Below are 15,054 nucleotides of genomic sequence, written 5' to 3'. Positions count from 1 at the left end.
ACATAAATGTAAGCTTCCTGATCGCTCTGCCTTTACCCTTGATTCCCCACCCAGGATCCCTGCTTGTTCTAGCTCTACAAGACCTCCAATCACACCACCTCCCCTGGGAGGTTCCACATTACGGGACGTACACATGAGGTGGCCTAGGGATCACTGTCAGGTACCCATTTGGTCAGTGCAATTTTGCATCGATAATCGTGAATGGTTATCTTTTTTTTATTTTTTCAAGGGGGGGGGGGGGGCTCTCTCCTCTCCTGCATCCCACCACTTGTCTCCTGCTCTTCAGTCACTTATAAGAACATAAAAGATGCCGTACTGGATCAGACCGAAGCCCAGCATCACATCTCTGTCAGTGGCCATCCTGGTCGCAAGTACCCAGTGGGATCCCAAAATATAGATCAGGGATCAGCAGTGGCCTTCCCAAATATACTACCCTTAACAGAAGGCTAGGAAGTAGCCTGAACTACCATCTTAAAAAAAAAAAACAAAAAATTAAAATAAAAACAAAAGAAAATCCTTGCTGGGCAGACTAGATGGAACATTTTCTTCTTTTATCTGCCTTCATTCACTATGTTACCTGGCTAATAATGGTTTATGGACATGTCCTCCAGGAACTTGTACAAATGCTTTTTAAATCTAGCTACACTAATAGCTTTTACCACATCCTCCGCCAATGAATTCCACAGTTTAATTATGTGCTGAGAGAAAAAATACTTTGATTTGTTTTAAATGTACTACTTATTAGTGTAAGAACATAAGATATGCCATATTGGATCAGACCAAGGGTCCATCAAGTGCACTATTCTGTTTCCAACAGTGGACAATCCGAGTCACAAGTACCTGGCAAGTACCCAAACATTAAATAGATCCCACGCCTCTAATGCTAGCAACAAGCAGTGGCGATTCACTATTGATTAATAGCAGTTTATGGACTTCTCCTCCAGGAACTTATCCAAACCTTTTTTAAACCCAGCTACACTAACTTCCTTATGCACATCTTCTGGCAACGAATTCCAGAGCTTAATTGTGCATTGAGTGCAAAATAATTTTCTACATTTTGTTTTAAATGTGCTACTTGCTAATTTCACGGAGGATATCCAAAAATTGGGGAAAGCAGGGAGAAGTGTTGCTCATTTGGAGATTTTAGTCTTCCAGATGTGGATTGGAACATCCCTTTTGCAGAATCTACCTAAAGTAGAGAGATAGTGGATGCCCTTCAAGGTGCTCTGCGCGAACAAATGGTAAAGCAGGGAGGGTTTGAGCCTTGATCTGGTGCTCCATAATGGAGATAATGTCTCTGAGGTACGGGGTAGGGACTCACCTGAGCAGTAGTGATCATCAGACGGTATGGTTCGATATCCAAATAAGATACAGAGAAGTCACACCAAGACCCGAGCTTTGAATTTCACAAATACAGACTTTGTCAAAATGGGGATGGACCTGAAGGAAGAACATGGGTGAGGTGGAACAACAGTGGGCCAAATTAACAGGAGCTGTTACCAAGGCAACAAATCTGTTAGGAAAGTAGAGAAGAGTAAGAGGAAAAAGAAACCAATCTGGTTCTCTAAGGAGCTGGCTGAAAAAATACAGGCAAAAAAGAACAACATTTGAGAAGTATAAACGGATCTCAAAAAAAGGAACACAAGGAAGAATATCTGTTAAAACTGAGGGAGACGAAGAAAGCAATCAGGAAGGCAAAAAGTCAAGCAGAAGAAAGGATTGCCAAAGAGGTAAAGAGAGGAGACAACATTTTTTTTAGATATATCTGAGAAAGAAGGAAGGCCCAAAATCATCTAGTGAAATTGAAAGGCGATGAGGAGCACTGTGAAGAGAGATGAAGAAATGGCAGAAATATTAAACAAATGCTTCAGTTTAGTGTTCACTAAAGCAGACCCTGGAGAAGGCCCGTTGCTGGTTGACTAGATGGGGGATGGTGTAGACGAAACTGTTTACAGAAGAGAATGTATGGGAAGAGCTAGGAAAACTCCAAATTACTTCATGGGGCCTGATGAGGTTCACCCCAGGATACTGAGGGAGCTCAGAGATGTGCTGGCGGGTCCGCTGTGTGACCTGTTCAATAGATCCCTGGAAACGGGAGTGGTACTGAGTGATTGGAGAAGAGCAGTGGTGGTCCCGCTTCACAAGAGTGGGAGCAGAGAGGAGGCTGGAAACTACAGGCCAGTGAGCCTCACCTCAGTGGTGGGAAAATTAATGGAGAGTCTGCTGAAGGAAAGGATAGTGAACTGTCCAATCCGGTGGGTTGCTCGATCAGAGACAGCATGGATTCACCAGGGGGAAGGTCCTGTCAGACAAATCTGATTGATTTTTTTGATTGGGTGACTAGAGAATTGGATCAAGGAAGAGCCCTCGATGTGATTTACTTGGATTTCAGCAAAGCTTTTGATACGCTCCCCCCTCCCCATAGGAGGCTTGTAAATAACATGAGAAGCTTGAGAGTGAGTGCTAAGGTGGTGGCTAATCGGAGAAAATTCTTTTTCACTCAATGCACAATAAAGCTCTGGAATTTGTTGCCAGAGGATGTGGTTAGTGCAGTTAGTGTAGCTGGGTTCAAAAAAGGTTTGGATAAGTTCTTGGAGGAGAAGTCCATTAATGGCTATTAATCAAGTTTACTTAAGGAATAGCCACTGCTATTAATTGCATCAGTAGCATGAGATCTACTTAGTGTTTGGGTAATTGCCAGGTTCTTGTGGCCTGGTTTGGTCTCTGTTGGAAGCAGGATGCTGGGCTTGATGGACCCTTGGTCTGACCCAGCACGGCAATTTCTTATGTTCTTATGGATTACAAACTGATTGACTGATAGGAGGCAGTGGGTGATGGTAAATGGAACCTCCTCTGAAGAGAGAGCCGCGTTAAGCAGAGTGCCACAAGGATCAGTGCTGGAACCGGTTCTGTTCAGTATCTTTGTGAGCAACATTGTGGACGGGATAGAAGCTAAAGTTTGTCTTTCTTTGGATGACACTAAAATCTGCAACAGAGTGGACATGCCAGAAGGAGTAGAGAGAATGAAAAGTGATTTAAGGAAGCTAGAACGGTGGGCGAAGATATGGCAGCTGGGATTCAATGCCAAGAAGTGTAGAGTCATGCATCTGGGGTGCTGTAATCGAGAGAAGTATGTGATGGGGGGGGGGGGGGGGGGGTGAAGGGCTGTTGTGCACGGAGCACGAGAGGGACCTTGGTGTGATAGTGTCTGAGGATCTGAAGATTGCATAACAATGTGACAAGGCAATAGCTAAAGCCAGAAAAATTTGGGCTGCATAGAGAGAGGAATAACCAGTAAGAAAAAGGAGGTGATAATCCCCTAGTACAGGTCCTTGGTGAGGCCTCACCTGGAGTACTGTGTTCAGTTCTGGAGATCGTATCTCAAAAGGGACAGAGACAGGATGGAGGCGGTCCAGAGAAGGGCGACCAAAATGGTGGTGGTGGGTGTCTCCATCAAATGACTTATGAGGAGAGGTTGAAGGACATAAATATGTATACCTTGGAGGAGAGGAGGAGCAGGGGAGATATAATACAGACCTTCAGATATCTGAAAGGTTTTAATGATGCTCAATCAACTACCCTTTTCCATAGGAAGGAAATCAGAACTAGGGGTCGTGAAATTAAAGTCCAGAGAAGATGTATGTATAAAGATGACTCAGAACAGTCAGGAAATATTTCTTCATGGAGAGGGTGGTGAATGCCTGGACTGCCATTCCGGAGGCGGTGGTGAAGATAAAAATAGTGAAAGATTTCAAAAGGCCATGGGATAAACACTGTGGATCCCTAAAGGGCAGAGGATGGGAATGAAGAAAAAAGAGTGCATGGGGGTAGCTTGCTGGTGTGGCAAGGTTAACCAGTAAACCTTCATACTGTTTGTGCAACTCCAATATTGTTCTCTGCTTCAACAGCAGGGGGAAAAGAGGAAAAGGAAAACTGGATTCAGACAGCAAGCAACAAGGATCCTCACTTTTACAGTCTGGGAAACTGATAAGCATGGAGGTGACCTGTACAATGTGGCAGATACTAACATAAGCTTGCTGGGCAGACTGAATGGTCCTTTTCTGCCGTCATTTCTATGTTTCTGTGGAGTGCTCCCTAGTCTTTGTGTTATCTGAAAGAGTAAATAACTGATTCACATTTACCCGTTCTAGACTTCTCATGATTTTAAACACCTCTATCATATCCCCCCTCAGTCGTCTCTTCTCCAAGCTGAACAGCCCTAACCTCTTTAGCCTTTCCTCATAGGGGAGCCGTTCCATGCCCTTTATCATTTTGGTCGCCCTTCTCTGTACTTTCTCCGGTGCAACTATATCTTTTTTGAGATGTGATGACCACAATAGTACTCACTCAGTACTCAAGGTGCGGTCTCACCATGGAGCAATACAGAGGCATTAGGACATTTTCCGTTTTATTAACCATTCCCTTCCTAATAATTCCTAACATTGTTTGCTTTTTTTTACTGCCACAACACACTGAGCTGTCGATTTCAATATATCAGCTATGATGCCTAGATGGTTTTTCCAGGGTGGTAACTCCTAATATGGAACCTAACATCATGTAACTACAACAAGGTTTATTTTTCCCTATATGCATCACCTTGCACTTGTCCACATTAAATTTCATCTGCCATTTGGATGCCCAATCTTCCAGTCTCGTAAGGTCTTCCTGCAATTTATCACATTCCACATGTGATGTAACTACTCTGAATAATTTTGTCATCTCCAAATTTGATTACTTCACTCATATCCCTTTCCAGATCATTTATAAATATATTGAAAAGCATTGGCCCAATACAGATCCCTGAGGCACTCCACCGTTTACCTTTTTCCACTGTGAAAGCTATTTAATCCTACTCTCTGTTTCCTGTCTTTTAGCCAGTTTGTAATCCACGAAAGGACATCGCCTCCTATCCCATGACTTTTTAGTTTTCTTAGAAGCCTCTCATGAGGCTTTGTCAAACACCTTCTGAAAATCCAAATACACCACATCGACTGGGTCACCATTATCCACATCTATTAACCCCCTTAAAAAAATTGTAGCAGTTTTGTGAGGCAAGACTTGCCTTAGGGAAATCCATGCTGGCTGTGTCCCATTAAATCATGTCTATCAATATGTTCTGTGATTTTGGTCTTCAGAATAGTTGCCATTATTTTTCCCGGCACTGAAGTCAGGCTCACCCATCTATAGTTTCCCCGAGATCACCTCTGGAGCCCTTTTTAAATATTGGAGTTTCATTTTCCACTTTCCAGTCTTCAGGTACGGCAAATGTTTTTAGTGATAGGTTACAAATTACTTATAATAGGTCTGAAATTTCATTTTTGAGTTCCTTCAGAACCCGGGTGTGCATACCATCTGGTCCAGGTGATTTGCTACTCTTTAGTTTGTCAATCTGGCCTACTACTACATCTTCCAAGTTCACTGTAATTTGGGTCAGTTCATCTGAATCATCACCCTTGAAAACCTTCTCTGGAACTGGTATCTCCCCAACATCCTCCTTGGTAAACACCGAAGCAAAGGATTAATTTAGTCTTTCTGTGATGGCCTTATCTATCCTAACTGCCCCTTTACCCCCTTTGATCATCTAACGGTCCAACCAATTCTCTTGCAGGCTTCCTGTTTCGGATGTATTTTAAAAAAGTTTTTATTATGAGTTCTTGCCTCTGTGGCTAACTTCTTTTCAAATTCTCTCTTACATTTAACTTGCCAACGCTTATGTTTTTTTCTGTTTTCTTCAGATGGATTATTCTTCCAATTTTTTAAAAGGATGTTTTGGCTAAAATAGCTTCTTTCCCCTCCCCTTTTAACCATACTGGTAATTGTTTGGCCTTCCTTCGGCCTTTCTTGATGCATCTGGACTGCGCTTCTAAGATGCTATTTTTTTAATTATGTCCCCGCCCGTTGTTCAGTCTTAACCTTTGTAGCTGCACCTTTCAGTTTTGTTCCATTTTTCTCATAAGTTCCCTTTTGAAAGTTTAGTGCTAGAGCCATGGATTTACTTATTCTTCCCTTCCAGCTTCCTCATCCTAGTACTATTGGAAAGGGTAAATGACTCTTGATTTTATAAACCTCCATCATATCTCCTGCCCACCTTCTCTTCTTGAAGCTGAAGAGCCCTAACCTGTGTAGCCTCTCCTCAGGAGGGAGTTGCTCCAATCCCTTTATCATTTTTTGTCTCCCTTCTTTGCACGTTTTCTAGGGCTACTATCATTTTTGAAATGGGATGACTAGAGCTGCACCCAGCAGCGATCCAATATTTTATTTTACATTTACATGGCACAAGCACAGTGTCCTAACAGGGACCCAAAATACTAAATCTGCAACACCCAGGCCTCTGCTTACAGGAAGGACACTTACCTTCCTCCAGGAGTTTTAACTACTGATCCGTTAAGATTTTTTTTTTACCCAAATCTAACGCAGGATTGCCTAGCTGGAGGTCAGTACCCAGGCTGATGCTGCCGTCTGGCCAATCCCACTGCTGGACTTTAAGAAAGGCACCCTCTCCTCCTCCCCAAAAATAAGGAAAGGTTTGACAGAAAGCAGGTTCTACTCTACCCTGCAACATATTCACAGAGAAAATGACAGCAGAAAAGATCAAATTGGCCCATCCAGTCTAAATTCCTATACTTAACCCAACACCAGCTCCCTCCCCCTATCCCATTTCTGCCAAGGTCCTCCACCTCAGTCCCAAGCACGCCCACAATCTGTTAAAAGTGCTGCCCCCTCCACTGATGGGCCATGCGGGCCCTTTCCTCTTCCTCAAGACCAACCCGAAATCCAGCACCCAGGGTCCCCCTTACAGGTCCAGTTACCAAGTGCTCTAATAATCTGCACAGCTGCCAAAACTAGCAAAGCCATTCTCCAAGAGTTCCAGATTCCCCATGCTTATCGAAGAGTAGGTTTCAACCATAGTCACAGTATGCAGGTCACCCCAGTGCCTTCATGGGAGCCCGATACAAACCTAACAGCAGTGGCTGCAACTGCTACCTCGTGCTCATTACCTCTTGGGCTGCCCATGTGGCCCTGTGATGCCACTAGCTCCTGCTTAGGCTATCGCTTTGCTTTTTACAAGTAGAGATCCTCTGTGTTAGCCCATCATTTTTGGAAGTTTGTTATTTTAACTTCCATCACTCATTCCAGGAAGGCATTCCAGACATCCCCTATTCTTTCCATGAAAAAAAAAAAATTAATTTCCTGATGTCATTTCCAAGTCTAGCAGCTTGAAGTCTGGTATTATAACCTCTAATTCTGATACCATAGCTGGAAAAAAAAAATACTGTGGCACTGCGATTCATCTCATGGCCTTAGGTGACCTTGCTCCCAAATCCCTCGACGCAATCCAGAGGCACTAAGCAGGGGCAGAAGCAGCTTTTACACCAGTAAAAAGAAGTACGTGGACATATTTATTTGAAAAGCAAAAGTGGGACATTTTGGTGCCAGATCATTCGGGGAATGCACTTCCTTCCAGATGTGCAGAGATTGCTGCACAAAGCAGAGGTCCTGCAGCTGTACAGTAACTCACAGTGAGCCTCGGGCACGCGTTGGCTCCCATCCTATTACCGTATGGCTTCAGCCACACTTTCCAAAGCACCAGAAATGAAGCCCCCATCCCCCAAAGAAGGGATCAAGCTGCTCTCTAAAACCCAGCCTTGGACAATCCTTATGTCAAGTCTAATGAAAGGCAGACTTCCAGCCTGCAGAGAATCTTAATTAATCAGTAACATCTATTTCATTTCCCAAAACTACCGCGCAGACCTCGGCCCATCCCCCAATGTCTTTAGGAAGGTGGCTTCGTCATATCTGACCCCTAAACCATTTTCTGGCTATGCTCCACCCAAGCATATTCTTAAACTCTGCTTCAGTAGAGGCTGCCATCATGGCATGGCATTCCCCCACCCCTTTCCCCAGGATTATTGATGAACTATTACAAATAAAAAAAGAATCAGGCAGAGAGGAAATAGTCCAGCAGGCGAGGAGTCCGGACCGGGACCAGAAACAGAAGTGGAGTATCCAAACCCACCCCCCCAACAGCAGTGACCGGCTTTTCATGGAAACTCAAGAGAGAGAACACAGCCAGCAGCCCCTGCTCCCACCTCGCTGCACCGTCAGAAGTTTTTAATTTCGAGGTAAAAGCCTTTCATGTTAACCTCCGTAACACAGCACCGGAATGGGGGTCAGTTTGATAGCCCCGAGCAGACAAAGAGGGCAAACATCAGCATGAAGGTTAAAAGGAGGGGGTGATTGCAGGAGGAGTGGTAGCTGGGGTTCTCCCTTTCTCCCCTCCCCTCCACCCCTCCCCACCCCCTGCTTACCTTGCTGGCTATGAGTTCGGTGAGTGCCCTCCAGGCTTGTGTCCGAGCTGGAGCAGTGCTGAGGCTGGGGATACAGAGAGGAGGGTGTGACCTCAGCATTTTATTATTTTGGCTGCAGCTGGTAGGGGGATCAGATACCCAGGCCTGTTATCAATCACCAGCTCTCTCTCACCCCGGGTTCTACCGGAGAGATCTACAGCCACCTGGTGGAGGAGAGCTAGAACTGCGGGCTTGGAAATGGCCACTGGAGAATCGAGCTTTTCTGCTCTCTGCCATGAGCAAGTGACTCCACCAGGGAAAGCTTGGGATTTTTTTTTTGTTCTTTTAATTCAAAGCACCTTCCCCAGTGCATTCTGGGGCCTGCAGTTCTACTATCACTTTGTGGGCCAGTCAGGGCTGGGAGACCTAGTTAATGCATACCCCCCCCTTTTCATGGGTAGATTTTGGGCCCATGATTGAAAGGCTCAGGAAGGACCCCCTGAGGCTTGGGACTGCCGCTGCAATGCCTGAGTTAAGAAAGGGATATAAAATAAGGGGAAAAAGTGCCAGGTGGTTGCAAACAAAAGGCCCACGGTGCCAGCCCCCAGTCCCAATTCAGAGTGAGCTGGAAGTACAAAGGAGGCAGGGGAGATGAAGAGAGCAACCCTACCAGGAACCCCCCGAAAGGAATGCACCCACTTACGGTGGCAGGGCTCGGTGCCTTTCTAAGCCACCTCTGCAGCACTGCCCCAGCATGAACTTCAGGAGCTGTACTGCGTTAAAAGCCTTTAATACATTTTGAGAAAGGTTTACAGCAACCACAATTGTTATATTAAAGTCCTGAAAACCAAGGCCAGGCCAGGGGTGGGAGAGGCAGCAGGTGAGGAAAACAAGACTTCTCTCAGGCTGACATTGCTGCTGCTGCTGCTGTTGCAGTTCCTTGCAGAAAAACATCCAGCCTCCAACCCCGGGGCAGAAGGGTCACACAGTTTATCACAGCCGCCCCCGGCTGCTGGGGCAGGAAAGCTTCAGTTATGATGCTGTCAGTGCAGTATCCATCAAACAGGCTGAATAGGAAGTAAGTTAAGAGAGGGTGGGAGCCCGGAGACGAGCGTTCAAATCGTCCTCCTGCCGCCGAGGCTTGGTGCGACTTTTAGCTGCCACTGTAAGTTATCCAGAGGGAGCTGGAGTTGCTGCGGAGCACCTCGGTCCCTCAGGCTCTTGGGCATTCCTAATCCTTACCACTATTTCCCGAGCCAGCTGCACCCGAGTGACAGTTTCTGTTCTCTAAAGACTGCAGTAAATCCTGGATGAAAGTGAACAGCAGAGGGTTTCTATATTTACATTCAATTAACAGTGCTTTGAGTGATGTCTCGAATAATTAGCGCAGTGACTTTCCACCCCGCTTCGCCTCTGGGAGTACAAGGTCCGCCGTACAAACCAATTTACTCCAGACTCTGCATTTTAACTCCCCCTCCCCCCATTGTGTAGCATATATACAGTATAAAGTTGAAATTCCAGATCATTTTCAGGCCAGTGCACACAGCCAGACCTAAGGGGTTACTGAAACTTTTAAGGAAACCCCAGCCCGGCGGTTTACCCTTGGTTCTACCCAAAAGGGCATCACCTTGCGATCCACCTGTTCTGCAATCCTCAGGATGGGGAACCCCCTGGTTAAAAACAGAGTCAATATGTGCTGAATGAGGTAGGCCAGAGGCAGTGAACACTGCATCGTGACCCTCTTAACCACGAGTGTGCAGGCAAGGATATCTGTCTAACACAGATCAGACGCCATGTGCAGCACAAAATAGTTAAAACCAATCCTTTTCTTCGTCATCCCAGTCTCACCGCTGCTGGGTAGCAGCATCTGTACAAGGAGGGGACTTTTGTGGAGCAGCCTCAGCATTGGTACCTGGACACTTAGCCACGGGAGCACTGTCAGCAAGCAGGCAAGTCCACGCCTTAGGCAGAGGAGACGGTTTGCTTGATGATAATTTTCTGCCTGCCTGGTCGGACGTTCGGGTCCGCCAGGGCGGTCCCTCCCCCTAGGGCTGCTGCGATGGCGGCATTGGGCAGGCCGTGCGCGGTGATGTACTTCTTGTAAGCCTCGCGGATGATTTGAAAGCGCGGATGCTAGAGTAGGGGATGTCGGTGATGGGGTCACGGTACGGCGCTGGCTTGTGCGTGACGGGGCAGATTTCCCGCACAGGCACCCGGGCCGGCTTCGGCCTGGGGAAGAACCGCTCAAAGGTTTCGTCATCGCTGAAGGTGATGAAGGTCCGGGCGCATTTCCCGGCCGAGGCTGAGATCGCCGTCTGAGGGCCCTCTGCACTGTGCTGCGTCTCAAGGTCCAACCTAGATCAGAGAAACAGCAGCAAAGTGAATTGCATTTACTGATCACTTGTGTCAGCTGCGCGTTGTGATGGCAAACAGACAAAACAGCAGCATGACGTCCGAAGACACCACAACTCACTGAAAGCAACAAAGCATTCACAAACAGCCACACTTTAATAGATTTTCTCAACCATAAACAACCCTTTTGAACATAAGTCCTGGGAAAGTTTATACCAGAGAGCTGGGGCTATCAATGAGGATGCTCTCTGGAAGCGAGCTTTTTCACGGAAGGAATACACAGAAATTCTTCTTCTGAAGGCTGCAGGACCTGAGAAGGGATATGGGTGAGGGAGCTTTACACTAGCCAGGCTTAGAAAGATCACAGTTGCAGAGCTATGACTAGTCAGACAGGGCTACCAAACAGTCGCAGAGTACCATCTGGGTACAAAGCTCTGCTGTGTGCTCCCCATCGCTTACCCCTCCACATCGACGTTCTCCTCCTTAAGGCTGACCTCCGTGACCAGTGGCATCGTTCCCGAGTAGTAGCGGATCATGGGGCCCACGCATTTCCTCTTCTTCTGGACTTGCTTCTTCTTGTCGGCCTCCAGCCTCTCGTAGTTCTCTGGAAGAACATGTAAACTGGGTCAGAACAGGCAGAAATGTTTGCCCTCCCCTTCCCCAGGCAAGAGCCATCCCTGATCTCAACACTGCTCCTACAGAGCCAACGGGAGAGTGCCATTCACTGACCTCATGCTAGACTCAAATTTGAGCCAGTTTAATAATATGGATTTGAAGGTGGGTGTCAGTAAATTTGGGTTACTGCATTTGACAGGCATATCAGTCTTTTCAGTCAGGTGGGCCCCAGTCACTTCATTGCCTCACCTAGAGACCGGATATTAATCTCCTCGGTTATCTTGGCTTCCTCCAGCAGCTCCTCCTGTGTGAGTGGCCGGTCGTCCAAGTGTGGCCCCTTTCTGCGCCGTGACTGCACCTGGCGCTCCTGCACCCGCAAAAATGTCTGGCGGGTGTGCTCTGTTGTTGACTGCCGCATGTACTTACGACCTGGACACAGCCAGAATACACAAGGGGGTGAGTAACATAGTCTGGCATTGATTCGCTTCCATTTTGCTGTTTCTGGTACTTCTCAGCTCCAAATTCTATTGCCCCCACCCCACACTCCACCCCTGCCAAAACAGGTCAAATGCTATTGGCTCTAAGAACCAGGTTCATTTGTATATTTTAGTACCCCAACACAGATTTGGAGGGCCACAAGAACCAGAATAAAAAACCATTGTTAAATCCCAAAGTCCCTCCAGAAAGAGTCACATCCAGGGTATAATAATCATCTGGACACCTGCAGAACCTTTCACTGAACATAGAATCCAAATGAGCTTTATAATCACAGCATTTTCCAACATCAGGACGGCTTCCAAAGGAGGCCTGAAAAACATCATTACTACAAATGCCTCCTGGGTTTTCAGGATTCTTAGTCTGCTCAGTGCAGAGGTCCTTGCTTTAGGGCACTTACTGTCTCCCACTTCATCCTGGGGCTCCTGGGGCACGACCTTCTCCTGCCGAACCTTAGGTGCACTGCTGGTGGGAACGTCTGGTTTCTTGGGCCTTGGTTTAGGTTTCAGACTCTTCAGTGGCTCCTGAGGGGCACACAGACAGATAAGTGCTATGTCTCGGAGGCAGACCAGTTTTATCAAAATGTTTAAAAAGTGCCAGCCTGCTGTTAAGTCTTGAAGGGTAAATATGGGGGTGGGGGGGGGGGGGGGGGAAGCAAGGAGGAATTTACTCCAAGGCACTTTCACATAACACAGAGAAAGAAGCAGGAAAGGAACAATGCAATGATAAATGAAAAGCAAGAGGGCCATACTTTATAGGCCTTGGTAACCACTCTGTGCTTCCTCTTGGGCCCCTCCTCTTCCTGGTCACTGGTTGGTTCATCGCCCTCGTCAATGTCAAATCTGAATCACACCTCGTCCTCGCTGTCTGAGCGATCACCTTTATACTCATCGTCTCCCGACTCCTGTACAGAGGAGGATATCGGAGGAGGCAGCAATGAGATTAGCATCATGAATACAATGAATGCACATGCGGCACAGGCCTTTTAGAGCATTTAATCACAACCGAAACACTAGGACAGATGCTGCTCTAGAATTACAATGAAAATATCCTAGTTTCTAATGGGGGTTATACTAGAGCAAACACCTTGACACATCTGCCCCTGTGAGCGAGCCGAACTCAAACCTTATAGATGTGGCAGTACAAATACATCTAAAATAATCACAAACAGTCCTGTACATGTCAAAGAAAATAGCATTGTTCTCACTGTTTGCCCCTTAGCCAAAACCTGGAACAAACTTCCCCCACTTCTTTTCAGACTTAAGCAAAAGTAGGGATGTTCTGCTCTAGCCTCTCCCCTCCAGGCAGCCTGCTGGGAAGAGTAAGAGAGGGGCTGAACCTAGTAAAGACAGAGTAGAGAACAGCCACTCTGCTCCCTAATCCAGCCCTTTCCTTGTTGTTTCGCCCCTCCTCCAATACCTCCTGCTCTGCAAGGAACAAGAGGAGACGGTGTGATCCTAAAGCAAGTACAGCAGAGCAAGGAACAGATACAAAAACAGCTGAATTTTTTTCTTTATGATGTTACCTAGATGATTTTGTAAAATGTTACTTCCTAAAAGCTCCCCCTGCACATGGTCTAATAGAGCCTCATCTTTCTCCCCTTTGACAGTGATTTAGAGCTACATATTATATACATAAATATACACAAATCTCTAATTTTTCACCTCCTGGAAGCCCCCGTATGTGGTCTGGTAGAACTCGTCCTCCTCTTCGGCATCCAGCAATTTGGACATGCGATTCCCAGCCGTCTTGCGGGGCGCTCGGCTCTCCGCCAGACTCATGGCGACGCTTGTGCTGGGCCCGGAGAGAGGGAAAGAGTCCCGGTCAGGCGGGAGGGCGACAGCAACACCGGAAAGTCAGAAGCCTCCGAGCACTCGGCTGACAAACTACTTAGGTCTGAAAGCGCCGGAGGAATCGTTTCAGCAGGAAGTCGCTGATGACGTAGGGGCCAGCGGGCCGGAAGTGTACGTGTGTGCGTCTTTACGTGACGTGGCGGCGGCGTCTACTGGAGGCCGGAGGTGCTGCGAGTGGTGGTTGTGGTCGCCATGTCTGCGGGGAGCGCTCGCGCGGGCGGCGGGTGAGGCCTGGCGACTGCTGCGGCGGTAACAGTAAAGTGGAAGTGGGGACAGCGATTTGGGCGGGGGAGAACGAGCTGGTGGGAGGCGGAGGGCTGGGGCTGGAGGAAGTGGCGGCGGCAAGACCGTGCCCGGCCGCTCAGCTCTCCGAGAGGGAAGATGTCCTCGGAGGACCTTTGCTCCCGGGTGCGTGAGGTCACTGCGCCCCCTTTCCAGGTACCGACACGGTTCCCCTTTCGGTGGCTCTTTTTCATGACGTCATGTTCGAACGGGGCCGTCGGCCAATGGGAAGGCGCCTGCCCCAGAGCATGAGGCGGTCTTGTGGATATAAGAGCTCCTCCTGCACACTCTTAAATGGGAATATATAAGCGGCCTTGCTGTTCTTCTTGAGCCGTCCCTTAGGGGAGCAGAATAGCAAATGCTTAGAAATATTATTTTCATCTTTCATGACCGGGCAGCTACTTCAAAGCAGATTGCATCCAGGTTCTGTATGTATCTCCCAGTACACAATCGACATTTGTATTGAGGTAAGGAGGAGTGAAGTTACTTGTCCAAGGACACAAACAGCAGCAGTGGGCTTTGAACCCTGGCCTTCCCTGGTTCTCAGCCCCTCTGCTCTAACCAATCCCGTCCCGGTTATCAGTGTGGCTCCATCCAGTAGGTTATATATCTATGTATATGGACATGAAAAAAAAAAACAAATTTATTTATTTATTTTACACCCTTTGCACTGAGGACAAGAAGATTTACACACACATGTAGCAGCTTTGCTGAATTCTGTCTGTCTTGTATCTGGCAAATGAATTGTTGAGGATGGGAGGGGAGAGCTGATTCAGCCCACTGTAGAATAGTTATCTGTGTTCCCTCTGAGACAGGAGAGTGCCCCTTTAGGGTTATTTCAAGTTTCATGTAGTATTTAAAGTTCCCTGTATGTACCCGGATCAGTCCAGACTCCTGGGTTTATTCATCTGTACCAGCAGATTGGAGACAGAGAAAAGCCTCTCTGACACTGCTTGATAAGCCCTGGTGCCACCTGCAGAAGCTCAGTATTTCTCTGTCTCCAGCAGATGGTAACTGGTGCATATTTATTTAACTTCTTTTACTATACCGACACTCAAGACCAGGTCTTATCGTACCGGTTTACATTAGAACAAGGGGAAAAACCAATTAACGTATAAGTGGAAAAGAGAAGTTACATTAAAACAGGGAGAGTAAAAACATGGATGTCG

At 47.1% G+C, this 15,054-nt stretch overlaps 2 protein-coding genes across 2 annotated transcripts in view; both read right to left on the bottom strand.

Annotated features, from left to right (window-relative positions):
• TMOD4 (tropomodulin 4) overlaps positions 1–8,439 on the bottom strand; it is a 29,923-nt gene extending 21,484 nt beyond the window's left edge. The window contains exon 1 of the mRNA XM_029580647.1: positions 8,310–8,439. The gene's annotated coding sequence lies outside the window, so the exon portion shown is untranslated. The remainder of the gene's footprint in view (positions 1–8,309) is intronic.
• A 427-nt stretch (positions 8,440–8,866) lies between these two features.
• VPS72 (vacuolar protein sorting 72 homolog) lies at positions 8,867–13,580 on the bottom strand. Its single transcript, XM_029580646.1, is given in 7 exon segments — positions 8,867–10,405; positions 10,408–10,643; positions 11,100–11,244; positions 11,505–11,684; positions 12,151–12,274; positions 12,502–12,654; positions 13,415–13,580. Coding segments are annotated over 7 exon segments (1,110 nt in total). The 5' UTR covers positions 13,532–13,580; the 3' UTR covers positions 8,867–10,250.
• Between the last annotated feature and the right edge of the window lie 1,474 nt (positions 13,581–15,054).

The sequence above is a fragment of the Rhinatrema bivittatum genome, chromosome 16 (assembly GCF_901001135.1).
Source record: "Rhinatrema bivittatum chromosome 16, aRhiBiv1.1, whole genome shotgun sequence".
NCBI classification, from domain to species: Eukaryota; Metazoa; Chordata; class Amphibia; order Gymnophiona; family Rhinatrematidae; genus Rhinatrema; species Rhinatrema bivittatum.
This window is presented reverse-complemented; position numbering and strand designations above follow the sequence as displayed.